This window comes from Leptonychotes weddellii, chromosome 10 (assembly GCF_054177405.1).
Source record: "Leptonychotes weddellii isolate Sample4059 chromosome 10, ASM5417740v2, whole genome shotgun sequence".
Taxonomy (NCBI): domain Eukaryota; kingdom Metazoa; phylum Chordata; class Mammalia; order Carnivora; family Phocidae; genus Leptonychotes; species Leptonychotes weddellii.
The window spans coordinates 24,606,627-24,626,326 of NC_138378.1; the positions used below are offsets into that span (position 1 = coordinate 24,606,627).

Consider the following 19,700-nt stretch of genomic DNA (forward strand, 5'->3'; position numbering starts at 1 on the left):
CTCTTTGTGAAATGAAGAAGGGGACCCGAATCGTTTCCACAGCAGACCATGCAGATGTCTTACTGGCATCCTTGCTCTCCGCTGGCCGGTCCGTCCCTGGGTTTTGTAGACTCAGCTGCCTTACTCGGCTTCTAAAATGGGGGGAAGGGGAGCCCCTCTTCTCCCTCCCCCGCTCCTAAGTGCCTCGTCCACACTTGCCAGGGCTGCTACTTTGCTCAGGGGTGCAGCTTGCGTCTTGCCGCTTACTGTTCGCACGCCAGCAGCTCCCAGCTTCCACCCACAGCCCTGACCTGTCCGTGGGGCCCGAAATGTGCGTATCTAACTGCCTGCTTGACGTGTCCAAACCGAAAAAAGGCCTTTGTCTAAATTTGCTCCTCTTTCCTTTTTCCCACCTAGCACCCCATTGTAGGAACCTCAGTCTCCCACCACTGCTCACTCGTCCTTCGTATCAGTCCGCACCCGGCCCCCCTCGGTCCCCTCGGTAGCTCCTGACCCCACGTGCTTGTGTCCACCCCCAGCACCGCCCAGTCCGGCCACCGTCCTCGCTCACTCGCATGGCTGACTGGCATTGCCCCAGCCAGTCCCCTGCGTTTTCTGCACAAAACAGCCAGTGCAATGCTTCTGTCATCAGAATCAGGTCATGTCTTCCTCCATCCCTGTTAGAAACCCTTCACGAGGGCACCTGGGTGGCTCAGTTGGTTAAGCGACTGCCTTCGGCTCAGGTCATGATCCTGGAGTCCCGGGATCGAGTCCCGCGTCGGGCTCCCTGCTCGGCGGGGAGTCTGCTTCTCCCTCTAACCCTCCTCCCTCTCATGCTCTCTGTCTCTCATTCTCTCTCAAATAAATAAATAAAATCTTTAAAAAAAAAAAAAAAAAGAAAAACCCTTCACGGCCTTTTCTCGCTCTCTGGATAAAGATCAGACTTCCGGCCACGGCCCACAGGCCCTAAGGTCCGGCTCCAGCCCATCTCTTGGGCTCACCTTACGTCACTTTCCCCCTTGCCCTCTCCACCGCAGCCACACAGGCCTCTCCAGCTCAGCACACACGTCTCCCACCCCCAGGAGCTTTCGCACATACTGTTCCTTCTGTTAGAATGTTCTTCCTCTGTCTGTTTACATAGTCAATGCCCCTCTTCTTTTAGAGCTCACTTCAAACATCATTTCCTCAGAGAAACTTTCCTAGACCTGCTCCCCATGTCTAGAGCAAGTTCCTCTTGTTACATGATGATTTCACCAAGTCTGTCTTCCCACTAGACCATAAGCTCCGTGAGTTTGTTCAGCAACGCATCTTCAGGGCCCAGCACATAAGCAGTACCAGGTAGATGCTGGGAATGAGTGAATGAGTGAAGGAATGACTGACTAGGCAGAGAGGGCCATTTCCAGGCAGGTCCCTGCTGATAGGCCCGTGTTGGACTCTGTGTGTGTGCAGGCGCTAGCCTCGTCTGTTGGCCTTGGTCAGTCTTCAGCTTGCCCCAGTGTCACATCATCCCGGTAGAACCGTTGGAACAGCTCAGAATGAAAGTGCCGTTGGCTGTCGTTGGCAGCCCTGAGCTGCTCCGCGCCTGCACGCCTGGCCGCTGTGTGCCAGTTCATTAGTAAAAACCTGTTTTGGCTAAAAATCTCAGGTGCTGGATTTTACCCCACCTCCCTCCCTGCCCGAACTGGGATCTGAAGACACAGAAATCAATGGGAAACTTTGCTGCCCTTAAAAGAGCTCATAGTCAGGGATGGCAGACCCTTAACATGGCAGCGCACGGTGCAAAGTCACGCAAAGTCGCATCGTCAGCATATGAAACGGTGCGGAGGTGATGCTGATGATAAAGATGGTATTTGTTGCTGGCCTGCTCTGTGCCTCGTACTTGATTTCTCACTGGGACCCTGTGAGATGGCTACTGGTATTATCCCCATTTTACAGATACGGAAATTGAGGCTCACTGAGGTTACGTAACTTGGCCAAGACCGCTAAGATAGTTAAGTGGCAGAGCAAGGGCTCGGTAGCCGGTCCTGTCTACACCGCTGTACGACGCTGCCTCTACACAGAGGGAAATCAGTGGAGAGAGTGACGAGCTCGGCCCTGAAGAGGTCAGGAAGGGCTTCCCAGAGGGGAAACAGAAACTGGGTTCACAGGGTGAGGAGGAGTTTCCCAGGAACGCGGGCAAGAAGTGGCACATGAGGCCTAGAGGCGTATTTGATGTGCCCTGGAAAGTCTGGTGGCATGTCACAGAGGGGGTGGAGAGGACAGGTGGGAGTCGGAGGGGCCAGCTCTCTCCAGGTAAGGTAGCACACCGAGTGCCAGGCTGTGGAACTGCCAAGGGCCCTGCGAGTCAGCAGTGTCTCCACGGCTCTGCTGACCTCAGCAACCTCAGGGCTGAAGCTCTGAGATCCATGTGTCTCTCTTACGGCAGGAGAGGTGCTGAGAGGGGACCGGATTGTCAACACCCCTTTCCAGGTGCTAATGAACAGCGAAAAGAAGTGTGAGGTTCTGTGCAGCCAGTCCAACAAGCCAGTGACCCTGACCGTGGAGGAGAGCCGGCTTGTGGCCGAGCGGATCACGGAAGACTACTATGTCCACCTGTAAGTTGTCCTCTGCTCCCTGCTGGCCCCGACTTGGTGTGGGGTGGGGCACAGATGGGAGAGGCGGTCCAGGGGGACTGAGCGGGGCCTTGGGTTTCCAGCATCGCCGACAACCTGCCTGTGGCCACCCGGCTGGAGCTGTACTCTAACCGCGACGGTGATGACAAGAAGAAGGAAAAAGATGTGCAATTTGAACACGGCTACCGGCTCGGCTTCACAGATGTCAACAAGGTAGAGTGTCTCGGCGTGCTCGAAGGGCTGGGGGAGTTTCACCTGGTAAGTCACGAACCCTTGGGGCCACAGGGAAGGCGGAAATATTTAGCTCTAGGTTTATAACAAAAGGTGGGATGACCAAGGCAGGTTTCTCCTGGTGCCCCTGGGTGTGGTCTGCGAGAGTCTGTGCTTTGGGCAAGGCTCTGGCAGATGCTACACAGGAAGTGGAAGGCACAGTCCCTCAAAAAGTCAGATTCCATATTTATAAGATTAAAACAAAACAAAAAAACAAAGATGGAATTTCAGCAGTATGTAGGAGAGCTAGGTAGGATAGTGGTCAGGAGCGTGCTGGCTCCCTGGGTATTGGACCCCACCTCCACCACTCACTAGTTGTTGAGTGCCCTTGAGCCTGCCTGTTTCCTCTCTGAGCCTTTGATTCCTCACCTGTAAAATGCATGCAGTGTGCATAGCCGCCCTTTAGGGTTGTTTAAGCAGAGTAAAGCGGATGATTTGTGTGTCTGCTACTTTATAGCGCGGCCTCTGAGAAATATGCTAATAATAGCTGATAATAGCAATGATAGTAACAGTGATTCTCCTGTCTTTCTAATTTTCTAAACTGAGTGCCTTCTACTAGGGAATAAAGGACAAAACCGTTTCTTTTGAGGCATAGCCCCTGACCTCAGAGGGCTTCCGACCCCACTTGGGAAGAGAACTGCCCATGTAGGACCCTGCGTCCTAAATCCCAGTTGCCATCGGTGATGGTGCTCGTGCCGAGCTCAACGCCAGCAGAGCTCAGAAGAGCTCATTGTGCATTCAGGTTGTCACGGGGGAGGCGGGCCTTGAAAAATAGGGAGGCTTGGGCTGAGTGCGGACAGGGGTGGCATCCTAGCCGGCGTGAATGCCGGGAACGGAGCTGCACCATGGGGACTGCTCACGGGGCAGGGACGGGCTGTGAGCACATGATAGAAAGCCATGAATGCCAGGCCTAAGGGATCCGGGCTTTTATCTGGTAAAGCCCCAGGGAGCCCTGGGGGGTTTTTGAGCGGGAGTGCTGTGAGAGCAGTGCTTTTAGCAGGTTGAAACGGCTGGGCCTGCTGGACAAGGGGAGGGACCTGATACCTGGGATGATTTTCTGGTTGGTTCTCGACCGCTAGGTATTTTGTTCTCGCCATTGCTGTTTTAGATTTACCTGCACAATCACCTCTCGTTCATCCTTTACTACCACCGGGAGGACCTGGAAGAGGAACAGGAGCACACATACCGTGTCGTCCGCTTCGAGGTGATTCCCCAGAGCATCAGGCTGGAGGGTGAGTGGGGAGGTATGACCAGAGGGGCAGGGCTGGATGGGCCTGGGCTTCCACACCCAGGGTCTTCTCTCACTTGATTCTGAGATGGCTGATAGGCCACAGTGTGGCATATGGGCCCAGCCAAGGTAGGGTCCCTGCATTCCCGTGAGAGAAGGCGGTGAGCAAGGGGAGAGCTGACATTGGTTGTGTCCTGGCCTGGTGCCTTCCCAGTTTACCACCTCCCGCAACTTCCGGAAGTGTGTGGTAGTTATAGATGAGGAACTGGAGACTCAGAGAGGTTGGTGACTTGGCCGAGGACAAACAGCAACTAGGACTTGCCTGGGCCTCTAGGAAGAGCCAGCCAGCTTCCCCTCGGCTGAAGAACAAGGGGCAGGGATGCAGACAGAGCAGTCAGGCAACTGGTTTCTGTGTTTCTTCCTCTGTGTAAGTGATTGGCAGAGACGAGACTTGGCCCAGGGTCAACAGTTCTGCGGGATATCTGAGAGCCCAGCCCTATAGGTGTGATAGGAGCTGGTCCAGCTTCTCACCTGTCTGCCCTTGCTCACCCAGGGCACACTTCAGTTCAGCAGGCTTGGCCTTTGTCCACAGTGGTGGTGGGTTTCTGGCTTTTTTTTTTTTTCTTTTTTTTCTTTTTAAAGCTATGGAACCTAGTTTTCAAACAAAATCATATCCAAAAATCTCATGTAAGACATAGATCCTGTGCTCTCAGAGCATTATAGTGCCCGTCCTGGTGAGTGCCATGAGCACAGCGTCACGTTTATTGCATGATATTTTTGACATCATCTCTCCCCTCAACCGTTTCCTGGAGTTTGGAGACTCTGTCTCCTTCTCACCATTATCTCTCCAGCAGGGCCCTGGGCACAGAGTAGGTGCTTATTAAATGGTGGTTGGTTGAATGGATGGACAGATAATGGGATGAACGGAGGAATAAATGAAAAAAGAAGCATCTGGGTGATTGAGTTACTGACATGCTGGGACTTTGGGGACTGGGTGAATGAGTAAACATGATAGCAGGAGTTCGGTGGTGTTTTTCTTCTTCAGTGGGGCTGATTAAGTGAATACATGAATGCTTGAATTGAGTGAAGAGAGATCAGATGAGGGACTCAGAGCCCCTCCTCCACACCCGGCAGCTCCAAAGGCTCTTAGGAAGGTCAGGGCTCTGGGGAGGAAGTTTAATAACTTTGTTGTCTCCACTCAGACCCTGGGTTCCAGCAGCAGGCAGCCTCGAGGGCACCCCCCCAGAGCAGCCCTGGGTAGTGGCACTGGTCCCCACAGGAACAGACTGAATCTCTGTCTCTCACAGACATCAAAGCAGATGAGAAGAGTTCGTGCATCCTGCCTGAGGGTACCAACTCCTCACCCCAGGAAATTGACCCCAGCAAGGAGAATGAGCTGTACTTCACCTACTCTGTACACTGGGAGGTGAGAAGGGGCCGGAACCCATGGCAGGGGAGGAGGGTTCTGGTCTGGGCAGGAGTTGTCTAACACGAGGCCTGACTCTAAGTGCTGCTTTTCCACCCTGTCTCCCTCCCCCTCCAGGAAAGTGACATCAAATGGGCCTCTCGATGGGATACTTACCTGACCATGAGTGATGTACAGATCCACTGGTTTTCTATCATTAACTCTGTCGTGGTGGTCTTCTTCCTATCAGGTGAGAGATCTATGGGATGGGAGGTGGAGAGACAAGGGGGTGAGGGATGAAGGCCTGAGATATCACACGACTGAAGGGGGACTTCTAGGGTGTTCTTGGGGCCACATGTAGGTCAGAAACAGACATCAGGGTCTGTGCTAGGCATCAGGTGTGCAAAGGCGAACAAGATTCAGTCTCTACTCTGGAGAGCTCCCTAGGGAAAGACGGATACATCCCTTCACGCACACCTTCACTGATTGATTCAGCAAGATTTCGTTGTTGCCGGTCCGTGCAAGTGCTGGGCCACATGCTGGGGATATGGTGTTGAGCAAGCCCAGCCCCTCAAAGAGTCTCTTCTGGTGGTGGGAGAGACAGAGAAGCAGAGAAGTGGTTGAGTCCAGACAGTGATAAGTTCTATAGAGCAGATAAACAGGGTGACCAGATACACAACTCTTGAGAAAGGATGAAGGCTGCTTTAGAGAAGACCTCTCTAAGTGGGGAGGAGCCACCATTCAGAGACCCAGGGAACGACTGGTCTAGCAAAGGTCACGGCCCTGCAGTGGGACAAGCTTGGTGAGAAGCTGGCCGGCGAGCCAGGGGGAGGGTAGTGGGCAGAGGTGGAGTGAAACCGGTCGCTTCAGTGTCATATGGGAAGCAGAGATAATGCTAGGTGCTGTTTATTAAACATTTACTGAGGGGCCAGCTGCTGTGTTCATAAGCACTTCACAAACCTCTCAGTCCTTCAGGTTCCATGAGCCAAGCCTAACAAGCCTAAAATGTTAAGTTAGCTTGAAGTCCTACAACCCATTGTCTCAGCCACTATATTGGGCTGCCTGGAGAGGAAACAGGGTGCTGTGGAGGTACAAATGGGGGGCCTCTGAGCCATCTGGGGTGTGGAAAGGCAAAGATGCCTGGGGTAAGTCTTGAAGTGGGAGCGGCCGTCAGGGCAGAGTGGGGCATCGCGGGCCAAGGGAACAGGAAGCAGCCCCAGTAGAGGCATGGAGACTGTGAAGTGATGACAGAACAGCAAGCGGGGCGGCGTGGGAGGTAAGCCCAGGAGGAAGCGAGGCTGCAGAGGTCAGGAGGACCAAGACAGGGAGCAGCTGGGGCGCTGTTCTCCCTGGAATAAAAAGCAGTGTCCTTGGACTGCCCAAACCCATCCCAGTGGCTCTTTCCTTCCCCTGCCAGGGGAGTGACCCTCTGTGTGCCCACCTCTGGATAGCTGAGGTGGAGCTCTGCTCAGCAGAGGACCTGAGGCAGCCGCCTAGCCACTGCCCACCGGAGGAAGCCAGGCGTGCCAGCCGGCACTCAGCGAAACCCCAGGCGCAGGAGGGCATGCAGCCCACGAGACTCAGTTGGCAGTGCTCATGCCTCTTTCTCCCCACCCCTGTTTGTTTCAGGCATCCTGAGCATGATCATCATTCGGACCCTCCGGAAGGACATTGCCAACTATAACAAGGAGGATGACATTGTACGAGATCGTGGCTGGGGAGGGATGGACTTGGAGTGGGAGGGCAGACTAGCAGTAGGGTTCCGGGCCTACCAGACCGAGGGTCAAGAGGTGGGGTGTGTGTGCGTGCGTGTGTGTGTGTGTGTTTCATAGAGTAGTTGGAAAAGGAAAACAAATGTTTAATGACCCAGGGTGTGTGTGGTGTGCGTGTGGTGTGTGTGTGTGTGTGTGTGTGTGTGTGTGTGATAGAGTAGTTTGAAAAGGAAAAAAAATGTTTAATGACCCAAAATGATAGGGATAAGCGTTTTAATTGCTAAGCATAAAAACAATGGGAGAAATCACAGAAAGAAAACTTAATGAATATGACGTTAAAAATCTGAAAACTGGGGGCGCCTGGCTGGCTCAGTTGGTAGAGCACACAGCTCTTAATCTCAGGGTCGTGAGTTCAAGCCCTATGGTGGGTGTCAGACCTACTTTAAAAAGAAAAATCTACAAACTGTTCTGCATGTCAGAATATATAGACAAAACAGAAGAGTGCCAAACAGTATTTGTGACAAACTTGAAAAAAGAGGCAGTAGTTAAAAGAACTGGTTTTAAAAAGTCCCAAGATCTCGAGTCTGAGAATGAACAAAAAATTTACTGACTAGGAACTATACATGGCTCAGAAACATGTGAAAAACCATTTTTACCTCAGGGATGGTTATCTCTCCCCCCCCCCGCCCCCCCCGCCAAATACAAATTCAAACAGTTATGAGAAGACAGTTTGGGACCTTCAAATCAGTCCAAGTGTGTTTTCATGTAGTAGTCGTTGGCAGCAAGGTTGACGGGAGCTAAGCACCTTTCCACACCACCCATGCAAGTACATTGGTAGTTTTCTGAAGAGTTATGAATTGGCTCTACACACCACGAACTATAAAATAGTTAACTTGCTTTGACCCAGTAATTCTAGAATTTTCCAAAGGAAACCATCAAAACCACAGACTTGGTCTAGAAATATTTATTATAGTTTTATTTATAATTTAAATAAACTGGATGTAGCCTGGTATTCCATAATAATGGATTGGCTATGAGATGGGCAGTATACAATGGAAAGCTGTACAGACATTAGAATATTAACTGCAAAGAGTACTTATTGGAAATGAGGAAATGCTCGTGATCAAGCATCACCTGTACTTGTACTCAGTAAATAGGGTCTGGTTCCAATTTTAGTGTTTAACAATTATATATACATATGCATATATATATATATATATATATACACATATACGTACATACGTGTGTGTAATATATATATATATATATTACACACACGCACACACGCACACACACACATAAAGGGCTAAAGGAAATGCATCAAAACAACGGTATCAGTAAGTGCTGGGAGTATAAACTATTGTATTTTCTCTGTCTTTCTGGGGTTTTTTAAATTTCTGAATGTTTACTTATGAGTTTTAGATCTTTTGTTCAGTCTTTCCAGATTTTTAAAAAATTTTCTACTAAAAAACATTTATTACTTTTTATTCATTTGAATATCATGCCATATGCCAAAAATTTTTTTTTCACTTTTTTATTACATAAGAGCACATATTACTTTTATAATCAGTAAAAAAAAAAAAAATGGCTTCTAAATCTCACCACTCAAAAACTCACAGTTAACATTTCAGTGTGTTGATGTTTACATTATTTTTCCATTCATCAGGCTTGCGGAATTTGGGGAGGAGGTTTGCCTTTTATGTAGCTATAAGCCTCGCGTTTGTGCCCTCCTTTTCCATGTGACACTTCTCTGGGGAGTACTATGTCATGTCGCTTACACTCCTGTCAGAGTGGAGGCTGGTTGACACCTGAGGGACCCTCAGCCCTAGTCAGGGGGTGTGGGTCCCTGCAGGAGCTGCCTCTTGGACCCCAAGAAACAGCCTCACTTCTGACCCTCTGCTGCAGGAAGACACCATGGAAGAGTCTGGGTGGAAGCTGGTGCACGGTGACGTCTTCAGGCCCCCCCAGTACCCCATGATCCTCAGCTCCCTCCTGGGCTCAGGCATTCAGCTCTTCTGTATGATCCTCATCGTCATCTGTGAGTGGGCCTGGTGGGGCTGAGGGTGGGGTCCTGTCACCAGAGAGCACAGGCCTGAGTCTGAGAGAGGGGTGGCCTCCCCTCCTGGGGAACGGGGCACGTCATCATCACTGGGCCAGACAGAGTCATTCATGGCAGTGGGAGGGCCGGGTCCTCTCAGCACCAGGCTCTGGTGGTTTGCTGCCCCTCAGAGCTCTCTGGCACCGCGGATCACCTACCATGTCCACTCCGTCAGCGAAGCCACACATCAGTGCTGTGAGGTTGGCCTCCCTCCGCAGTCAGGCGTTAAGTGACTTACGCAAGTCAGCACCAGGTCTTTTCTCAGAAAACAACTCCCCAAAATCCTAATATATAGTAATTATAGACAGTTCTGAAGTCAGTCTGCCTAAAAAATTTTTTTACCATTTTAACTATTTTTAATTGATATATAACACTGTGTAAGTTTAAGATGTACAGAACAACAATTTGCTGTATGTGTCTATTGTGAAATGATCACCGCAGTAAGTTTAGTTAACATTGATCACTGCACATAGTTACATAATTTTTTTTCTTGTGATAAGAACATTGAAGATCTAATCTCTTAGCAGCTGATCTGCCTAAGTTTGTATCTCAGGCTCATACCTCCAAGCTTTGTGACTTTGGACAACTCACTTCACCTCTGTGAACCTCCGTTTTCTCATCTGAGAAATGGATAACCAGCCTCCACCTCGCAGGGCTGATAAGGCAGGTGCAGTGAGCTGGCATTCAGAACGGTCTCAGCTTGGTGCCGGGCTGGTTGCAAGTGTGCTGTGGGCTGGAAGCTGCAGGGAAGATGTGGCCAGCCAGCACCCAGCAACTGCTGCTCCCCTGTGAACCCCAGCTAAGACTGGTCTTCTCCTGTAGAGAGCAAGGGAGTATGCTGTCAGGAAGGCCAAGGGAGAAGGGAGCCTCATCTAGCCTCATCTGCCCTGGGCCCTGTGGGCCAGCCTGGGATGGGGGCTGGGGCCTGGGACCCTGGCCATCAGCCACCCTGTCTGTCTCTTCTCCCCCTCCCTCCACAGTCGTGGCCATGCTCGGGATGCTGTCGCCCTCCAGCCGGGGAGCTCTCATGACCACAGCCTGCTTCCTCTTCATGTTCATGGGGTAGGTGTGTCTGAGTGGATTCCGGGGCTGGCACAGGCAGCCTGCCCTCCGACTAACAAATCCCCATGGTGTGGACCCCTGCCATTTCCTCACAGGGTGTTTGGTGGATTTTCTGCTGGCCGTCTGTACCGTACTCTGAAAGGCCATCGGTGGAAGAAAGGAGCCTTCTGTGTAAGTGTCCTAACCTCCTTCCAGTGTTGGTGTGGAGCTGAGAAGCTTCTTCCTGGGCTCCTCAGCAGTGTAGGCAGTCTGTGTGGGGGTTAGAACCAGAGGCAGAGCGGTAATGTGATAGAGTTGGGGGGGGGGGCACACACCCACGGGTAGGGAGCCCTGGGTTCTCACCATAGGCACCTTGGGACCTCTGAGGGCCCTTGCTGCTGCATCCGTAAGAAGAGCGGATTGAATTTAGGTGATTTTTAGCCTACATTGTCCGACGGTTCAAACAAGAGAAGAAACAAGATTCAGAATAACAGGATTTGACACCAAGCCTAGGTGTCAAAGTTTAAGGCCAAAAACTGATCAGCAGGGCTGCTGGAGGGACACCCTGCCCAGTGGAGCAGAGAGAACTACCTGCCAGGCCCATGTTGCTTTCAGCCCATCTTCGGGCTTTGGTGCCTACATTTCCTCTTCAGGGAAGACAACTCCTGCCCTTCTCTGTCCTCCTGGTGGTCAGGAGAGTTTTTGGCAGCAGAAAAGACCATAGAAACTGGCAGATGCCTGGGACTTAACCCTACCTTCCAAGGAGCCCTGACCCTGACCCTCTCCCAGACAAGTGAGGCCCCTCAGGCCCCGGGAAGCCCTTGGTGCCAGACTGGAAGAAGCCTGTAGTCCTAGCATTCTGAAACCATTCTCACTCTGTCGAAAGCTCCGGGGGAGCCCAGGGTGTCTCAGCTCTGGCTGCCACACCCCCGGCATAGAGGAAGCCCTCACTATAGAAGAGCTGCGAAGGTGACTCTTCTGGAAGAATCAAAGAAAGGCCCTGAATTGTTGATGCATCGAGCATCTTCCTCAGGCCACTTTGGGCCGAGAGCCGGGGACCTACAGAGGTGTGGAACCCGGCAACTCCCTGTGCAGCTCTTCCCTGGGAGGCCTCCCACAGATACCCACAGGACCTCCCTCCGCAGACCCCATGCCATACCCCGCCTCTCTGCCCCGCACCTGCTCCTCGCATCTGGTGGCAGCATCATTCTCCCGGAACCCCACGCCAGACCACTGGCTTGCTTCCTTACCTCCTACTCCCTTCTGCCCACCTCCTCTCAGACAACAAATGTTGAGGGTTTTCCCGCCAAATAGTCCATAAATTCCCTCCCAGCTCCAGCTCTGGCTCTAGAACTCTTGCCCAGGTTTCGGGCATTTTTGCCTCTCACCTAGACCTTTGACTGTCCTAGGCGTCCCTGGTGTCCTGCAAGACCCTGACCCTTCCCTGGTGCTCTCCCTCCGCACACCGGAGGGCATGTGCTGTGGCCCGTGGCAATGCGGATGCCCCACTGCTCCTCTCTCCAGCCTCTGTCTTCCCCTCTGCCCGGGCACACGACTCCCTCACTCCCCTCACCTCATCCTCTACGTCTTCGCTCCAGTGTCACCCTCTAGAAGCTTCCTCCCCTTCTTCCCCCATTCCGACCTCCGTGTCCTCCTTGGCACCCCGGAGGAGCCTAGGCAAGAGCCTTGTGCCTACAAGTAGTGCCATGGAGGTGGTTCTCCACTGGGGGGGTCGGTCTGCCTCACTGGAACTTTCTGCCTGTTCTCACTCCCGGTATCTATAGCACAATGTCCAGTCTGTACGTTTCATCAGATGAATGCCCTGCTATACAGCAGAGTAAAGCAGGAACATGCAGGCAGGGAGGAAATGACATCTGAGCTGGGCCTTGAAGGGGAGGGTTTCAGATGGACCGAAGCAGCCAGCAGGGCGGCCTGGGGTTCTGGAATCTCCTAGATCCCCATCCTGGCTCTGTTCTTTCTCGGTTTCCCCATCTCTCCAGTGGGGGATGGTTGTACCTATCTCTCAGGGTTGTTTTGTGGATGGAAAGAGACTACATGGCCCTTGGCACAGCATTAACACTCAGGCGACAGATACCCAGAGATGTTGATAACTCGGCATACATAGTGGCCCAGGGACAGCAACGTGCAGGAGCAGCGACCAGTTACTGGGTGTGGGAGAGCTATGGGCTAAAGGTGAAATTGGCATTGGAGGTTGAGTACCAGATTGCAGGGGGCCTCAGGCGTTGTGGTCAGTGGCCCTCCTGGATGCTCAGGCAGCCACAGCAGTGAAGGAGGCTCCTGTAGGTCTGGGGCTTTGGTTCCATGTGCCTGGGCCCCAGCCCGAGAGATTGTGACTGGATGGAATACAGCGCAGTGGGTCACGGGTTTGGCCCCTGGGGTCAGACTGCTTGGGTTTGAACCTCTCTGATCTACCCTTAACTGTATGAAGTTGGGGTGTGTATTTACCATTGCTGGGCCTCCGTGTCCTCTTCTTTATTATTTTTTTAAGATTTTATTTATTTACTTGAGAGAGAGAGAGCACAGGGGGAGAGGGAGAAGCAGACTCCCCGCTGAGCAGGGAGCCCGATGCGGGGCTCGATCCCAGGACCTCAGGATCATGACCTGAGCCAAAGGCAGACACTTAACTGACTGAGCCACCCAAGTGCCCCAGTGTCCTCTTCTTTAAAAATCCCATAGTGAGGATTAGGTGAGCTGATGTGTGTGGAGGCCAGCACCCGCCAGTCCTAAGACTCAATTAAAGCTTACCCACAACTCTAGGCAGTTTGGGTTGGGCCCCACACATAAGTGTTTTGTAAAAGTTTTATTCATTCATTCCTGTTCAGCAAATGTTTATTGAGCAGCTACTGTGTTCTAAACGCTGGGCGTACATCAGTGAACGGGGGAGCGTGGGGGGAGACACGACAACACACCCCTCCCAAGGAGCTTAAGAGTCTCTGGGGGTCGGCAGGCATTGGCCAGGTAACAGTACATAATCACAGACTGGGATGAGGGCAAGGAGTGGGCAGTTCAGGGAGTGCTTCCTGGAAGGAATTACCCTGGAGCTGGATCCTGAAGGACAAGGAGGGTTGAGAGCCTCTAGTCTGGGGGCCCCACCGGAACAGGTGGCAGCTCCCCAGCCTGGTCTCCCTTGCTTCCAGACGGCAACGCTCTACCCTGGCGTGGTTTTTGGCATCTGCTTCGTTTTGAATTGCTTCATCTGGGGAAAGCACTCATCAGGAGCAGTAAGTAAGGGGGGGCCAGCTGTGCTTGGTCACTCAGGCAGATCACTTCCTGCTGTTCTCTTCCCTTTTCTGAATCCCCGGAGTTCTGTTCCCAGCCCCAGGGCCCGAGGGCTACCCGGGGTTCCCCCCTCCCTGCTCATCCAGCTGCCCATGCCCCAGCCCTGGCCTTCCTGTGGGCTCTTGCAGACAGCTGGCCAAAGCTCACTTCTCCAAAGGGAGATTTCCACAGTCCAGGGGCCAGCTGGAGAATCTCCCTTTGCCTCAGCCAAGGGAAAACTGCCTGGTGCGAGTTTATTAGGTCAGTAGCCCAAACAAGGCTCTCCTTCCTCCTGTCCTTGCCCCTCGGCACCGGCCCCCGTGGGTTGTCCTGCCTTCAGCGCGGGGATCCTGCCGGCCCCAGTGATTGCCCTGCCCAGGACTCACTGAGAAGGACTGTGAACTTCAGCGGGGGTGGGGAGATGGGCTTTTGCTCCCTTGCAGGGCTGCAGTGGATGTGGGGCAGGCATTCGCCATCCCAGCCTTAGTGGATAGAGCCGCCTCCCCTCACCTGCAGGTGCCCATTTGTTAGAGGCTGTGGCGTGAGGCTGGGAGTCCGGGGTGCCAGAGGACTGGCTTCTTCGCAGAGTCGGGGAAGCCGCCCTCAGGAAAGAGAGTCATGCTCTTCCTCTCACTTCCTCTTTTCTACCTGTGTTCCTTCTCTCTTTTAACATTTTCCTCCCAGTTACCAACCGCTCATGATAAACATTCATTGTAGAAATTTTGGAAAGTACAGAGAAGTTGATGTAATCTTTAGTATATTTTTGTAGTCTTTTTAGCTATATTTAAAATGGAATGATGTTAACTTTAAAATTATGATGAAATAGCAAACATTTATATTGTGCTTACATTGGAGTAAGTACTATTCTAAACACTTTGCATATCTTAATTCGCTTCTTCCAGTTTGCATGATTCTTATAAAAACATAATACTGAATAGAATAGGATAAAGAAGAAAATGAAAAGTCAGCTCTAAGGGCTACATCCCGTCTGAGGAAATACTGTTAACTTCTGGGCAGAGCCCTCTGTAGGCACATAAACATAAATATTGGGATGCTTCTGTTAAAATGGAGTCCTATACATACAGTTCTATAATCTGGTTTTTTTACTTTGTAGTATATTATGGTGTTTTATTTTAACAAAATCGGGAACACACAGTTTGTGCACTTTTGTTTTTTCCCTTTTGTCTCCAGTTCACATACCACATAATTCCCCTTCATTCTGGCCTCATGTTCCCCTCATGTTCTCAGTCCTTCTTCATTCTTTCCCCAATTCCCAGCTGACAAGCTCCTCTGGGATGCCATGGTTCCTTCTCTACTTCACAGCCCAAATGGTCCTCCATCTGCCCTCCGCTTTTCCCTGGGGCTGGTGAGCCCCAGGAGGTTCTGGCCAGAAGCTTTGTGGGGGTGGGTCTGCAGGACCTTCCCCACCATGGTGGCCCTCCTTCCGTGGGACCCAGTGGGCCCACCTCCCCCTGCACAGCCCCTGGCCCTGGGCATCAGGGCCTTGTTGGGGGGTGGGGCTCATGGCGCTGTGCCCACAGGTGCCCTTCCCCACCATGGTGGCCCTGCTGTGCATGTGGTTCGGGATCTCCCTGCCCCTTGTCTACCTGGGCTACTACTTCGGCTTCCGCAAGCAGCCATATGACAACCCTGTGCGCACCAACCAGATTCCCCGGCAGATCCCTGAACAGCGGTGGTACATGAACCGATTTGTTGGGTGAGTCTCCGGTAGGGGCAAGGCCAGGGAATTCTGGAGTGGGCAAGGCCAACACTGCCCGGAGCCATTTACTTAGGAGGACATGGAACGAGTCCCCTCCCCCAGGGGCCTTGTGACTGGTGTTCTGCAGCTCCAGCAGGCTCTAGTAGACTTCATGAAAGCTTAACTCCACTCCAGGTTCAAGAGGACCAAGTTGTAACCAGACTTGGTGTTGGCCTGGGAACCAGGACAGGGAAGGGAGGGGTGGAAAAGTGCGGGTGAGACAGGTTAAGACCATCACTCGATCTAGGCAACTCACCCTACCTCTCTGTACCTCAGTTTCCCCATCAGTAAAATGGGGAGAGTGATGCCCACCTTGCCACCCTCTCAGGAGGCTGTAATGGTACGAAAGCCTGCCCGAGAACTGGAACCACCGCAGCTGCGTGAGCACTGTCCTCTGTGCCGCCTGGGAGGAGCCTGGGGCCCCCCCAGTGGCCTGGGTCTCCTCACCGCATTAACCTTCCCCTTCTGCTGCAGCATTCTCATGGCCGGGATCCTGCCCTTCGGCGCCATGTTCATTGAGCTTTTCTTCATCTTCAGCGTGAGTACCGCTTCTCCCCAGGGCTTCGTCAGCCCCAGGGGGCTGGTGGGGGTGCTCCCCCGCCCCTCCCCACACAGCCTCCCCCCGCCCCCCCACCGCTAGCCCGGTCCCCGTCCCTCCACTTAACGTGCTCTGCCTCTCACGTGACCCATGAGATTTCAGACGGGCCCTTTCACCTCTCGGGGTCCCCACTCTACCCCTCGGGATGGCTTGGAAGGATATATGAGATCGGCCACGTGAACGGGGTCTGGTGTGTGTGAAGCGCTCAGGAAGTAGGGGCTGCTTCGGTAACGTTGCAGCCAGAGCTCCAGGTCCCCACACATCTTGACCTGCTACTCAGAACTCTCAGGAAAGGGGGGGATATGATTCCTAATTCTCAGGATCACTGTGAGGCTGGAGTGAGAATGTCTGTAAGAGGCACATGCTTGATTTTCAGGCAGTACTTGTTAAATAGTGGCTGTCGTGATGATGATGACTCCTGTCCCAGCCGTGCCAAGATGGAAGTTGGCGGAAGGGCTCCTCAGAGCCATCTGCGCCTGGCTGATCCAGCTCGGTGCCGTGCACCAAGCCTGTGCTGGACAAGCCCTCCCTGCTGAGACCCACTTGCCCACCCAGCCCTGCCTAGGCAAAGGGTCTGAGGATGGGTTGGCTGCCCGCGCCCCCCCCCCCCCGTCAGGAGGCCACCTTACTCTGTGTGACTCTGGGCCAATCACCAGCCTCTCTGAGCCTTGGCTTCCTCATCCGTGAATGGCCGCACTTTCGTAGGCTTACATTTGGAGATGCACATAAAGCATGGAGCACCGTGCCCAGCACGCGGGAGGCTGCCCGAGTGGAGGTGGTTGCTGTGTAATTTTGGTTGGGACGGGTGGGATTCATTATTTGCCACAAGCTGTTGAGTTCAGGCTGGGGCCCACCCACTGCAGGGTCAGCCATGCCCCAGCCCTTCCCTGAGAACAGTCTGGCTCACCCAGGGAGCAAGGGCCAGTCAGAGCCACATGCCAGGCCCACAGGCCCCAGTGGTATCATGATGGTGGCTCTCCATGCCTGCCCTGGTGGCACGTGGTGTGGCAGTCGTAACTGCGGGATGGCTTTCTGAGCACAGGCGGTGTATGCTGGGTGGAGGCAGGCCAAGCTGAAGACCAGTTGTGATGTGTCCACAGGCCATCTGGGAGAATCAGTTCTATTACCTTTTTGGCTTCCTGTTCCTTGTCTTCATCATCCTGGTGGTGTCGTGTTCACAAATCAGCATCGTCATGGTGTACTTCCAGCTCTGTGCAGAGGTGAGGGGAATGGGGTCAGGAGTTGGGGGTGAGGAGAGCTGGGTCCAGCATTGAATGGGTCAGTGAAGCGGTCTGGGTTTCCCATGTGGGCCTCCCTCCTCTGCCTATGAGGTCTTGGGCAAGTACATCACTTCACTTCACTGAGCCTCCATTTATTCAGCTGTAGACTGGAGTTAATGATCCCTACCTCACAGCATAGTCACATGAAGTCGTCATGGCAACACGAGAGGAGAAGGCTGGTAGATTTGTCAGTACAGAGTCCACTCCAGTGGTGGTTTCTCCCTCCCTCTGGGGACTAGCTCTTGGCAGAGACCCTTGACAAGGGCTCTGGGACAGACAGCCTGGGCTGAAACCCCGGCTCCTCTGTTAGTAGCTCTGGTTGGCAGCTGCTTAACCTGTCTGTGCCTTCCATCCCTCGTCATGTGACAGGGCAGCAATAGGGCCTGACTCGGGCCTGCTGCAAGGAGGGAATGAACTGATTCACGTGTAGCACTTAGAATAGTGCCTGGCACGTAGCTAGCGTTTGCTCAAGAAATGTTAGTTGTTGTTATTACTGTTCTTTTGCTGTAGTCCTCGGTGATTTAATTGAGATCTCATTTATGAAGAGTAAAGCTCACCCTTTTTAGTCTCCAGTTCAGTGAGTTTTTAGAAATGCGTATGGTTTTGTAACCACTGTCACAGTCCAGATATAAAACATTCCCGTCACCCCAAATATTACTGTTCTTGCCTCAAGTCCTTAGCTCCTCAGGGGACCGTGAAACTCAGGCAAGAGATTACACCTGGAGATAAGGACTACTCTGTTTCCTCTTCAGGATTACCGCTGGTGGTGGAGGAATTTCCTAGTCTCCGGGGGATCTGCATTCTACGTCCTCGTCTATGCCATCTTCTATTTTGTTAACAAGGTACTGCCCTGGGTGAGGAAGCCCCCAGCCCTTTCAGGGCAGGTTGGGGGAGAGGAGGATGCTAGGGAAAAACCCAAGTGTCAGAGTCTCTCCTGCCAAGAGTGGGGAGAACCAAAGCCATTTTGTTCTAGAACGTGCATCTTTTTAGAACAGAGAGAATCTGTGTTCTCTGTGTTTTGGGAGACAAAAGCCTGTAGGATAAGTGACAGAATATTGCATGCAAAACCTGTGAGATAGAGCCAAAGCAGAACTTAAAGGAAATCTCTCCCCTTAAAGTGCTATTCATAATAAATACGAGGGACACCTCAAGCTAGGAAAAAAAGAGCAATAATACGAAAGAATAAAGAAAGTAGCTGAGAAGGGGTTAATAAAGATACAAGCAGAAAATGCTGAAATCACCTTTAGCGCCCAAATTTAGGAACTCAGGTACACCCCCAGAGCTCACTGCCCCCAAGAGTGGCGTGAGGCAAAATATAAACAGATCCCCACTCGCCACGCCAGTTGTGGTAGGTTCACGCATGACACGTAAGCCAGGTGGGCCCCTGAGAGGAATGTAGGCTCGCTCTGGTGGGCCCCTAACCCCCAAGGCTACCACCGAAGACTGCGTCCCCCACGGTGCGCCAGTGGCCGGGTCTCCAGAACCCAAAGACAGGCAGTCCTCTGCTTGCAAGCAGGGTGTGTTCCCAAACCAGAGTCACGGGTCAGTTGGTGGAGGCTTGGGATGCCCTTTCTCAAAATGGTCAGGTTAGAAAGGATGGTGTGGATCATCCTAAGATGGTGCTCCACCGCGGCTCCCAGTTTGCTGACCGTGCCCCTCTTCTCCAGCTGTCCCAACAAGTGATCGCAGAGCTCAGGGCTCAGCAAACTCAAGCACGAGTGCCGGTGGGCCTGTTTCTGTAAAGAAAGTGTTATTGGGACACAGCCGTGCTCATTCACTTACGTCCTGTCTGCGGCTGCTCTCACGTGTTAGTGGTAACGTAGCGTAGTCGTGACAGGGGCCACATGGCCGGTGAAACGTAAGCTCTGTATAACCTGGCCCTTTGAGCAGAAGCGTGCTGACCCCCGCTGTGGGACATCCAGTGACAGGAGACACCCCCTCCTGGCATTCTCATGCTCTTTGGCTAGCTCCTGGCATTATCAGGGTCTTCCTTGATTCACACTGAAATCTGCCACCCTGTCACTTCCGTCTTTAGGCCATAGTCTCAGTCCTAGAATCATTCAGAACAAATCTGATTTCCCTCCTCTATAGCCCATATTCATCAGAACTCCTGAGGGGAAAGTGACTAAAACTGAATTCCAGCTGGCTTAAGCAAAAAGAGAATGTACCTACTGGTAGAACTGGAAGGTTTAAGAAGCTAGAGTTCTAGTGTCAGGCATGGTTAGATCCAGCATTTCAAAGGATGTGGGGGCTCTGTAGCCACGCCTGAGATCTGTGTGTTTTCTTGGCTTTAATCTGCACGTAGGATCTTGCCTCAGAGTGGAAAGATGCCAGTGGCTGCCCTAGAGTCTTCTTTTTTCAGCCTCACAGCCCTAGAGCTAAAAGAACATCTTTCCTCTACTGTCAAGTGATCAGTCCCAGGGAAGCTGCTCATCAGCC

At 52.5% G+C, this 19,700-nt stretch overlaps 1 protein-coding gene across 5 annotated transcripts in view; it reads left to right on the forward strand.

The window, feature by feature from the left end:
- TM9SF4 (transmembrane 9 superfamily member 4) overlaps positions 1-19,700 on the forward strand; it is a 56,532-nt gene that overhangs the window by 33,258 nt on the left and 3,574 nt on the right. For 4 of the 5 annotated variants that reach the window (XM_081833070.1, XM_081833071.1, XM_081833072.1 and 1 more), the window contains 14 exons: positions 2,405-2,573; positions 2,675-2,804; positions 3,970-4,093; positions 5,397-5,515; positions 5,633-5,744; positions 7,124-7,194; positions 9,112-9,244; positions 10,285-10,366; positions 10,462-10,537; positions 13,504-13,587; positions 15,166-15,341; positions 15,858-15,921; positions 17,082-17,201; positions 18,014-18,103. In XM_081833070.1, the coding sequence (XP_081689196.1) occupies positions 2,405-2,573; positions 2,675-2,804; positions 3,970-4,093; positions 5,397-5,515; positions 5,633-5,744; positions 7,124-7,194; positions 9,112-9,244; positions 10,285-10,366; positions 10,462-10,537; positions 13,504-13,587; positions 15,166-15,341; positions 15,858-15,921; positions 17,082-17,201; positions 18,014-18,103 (1,550 nt within the window). The remainder of the gene's footprint in view (positions 1-2,404; positions 2,574-2,674; positions 2,805-3,969; positions 4,094-5,396; positions 5,516-5,632; positions 5,745-7,123; positions 7,195-9,111; positions 9,245-10,284; positions 10,367-10,461; positions 10,538-13,503; positions 13,588-15,165; positions 15,342-15,857; positions 15,922-17,081; positions 17,202-18,013; positions 18,104-19,700) is intronic. The other variant, XM_081833074.1, reaches the window with a different exon arrangement.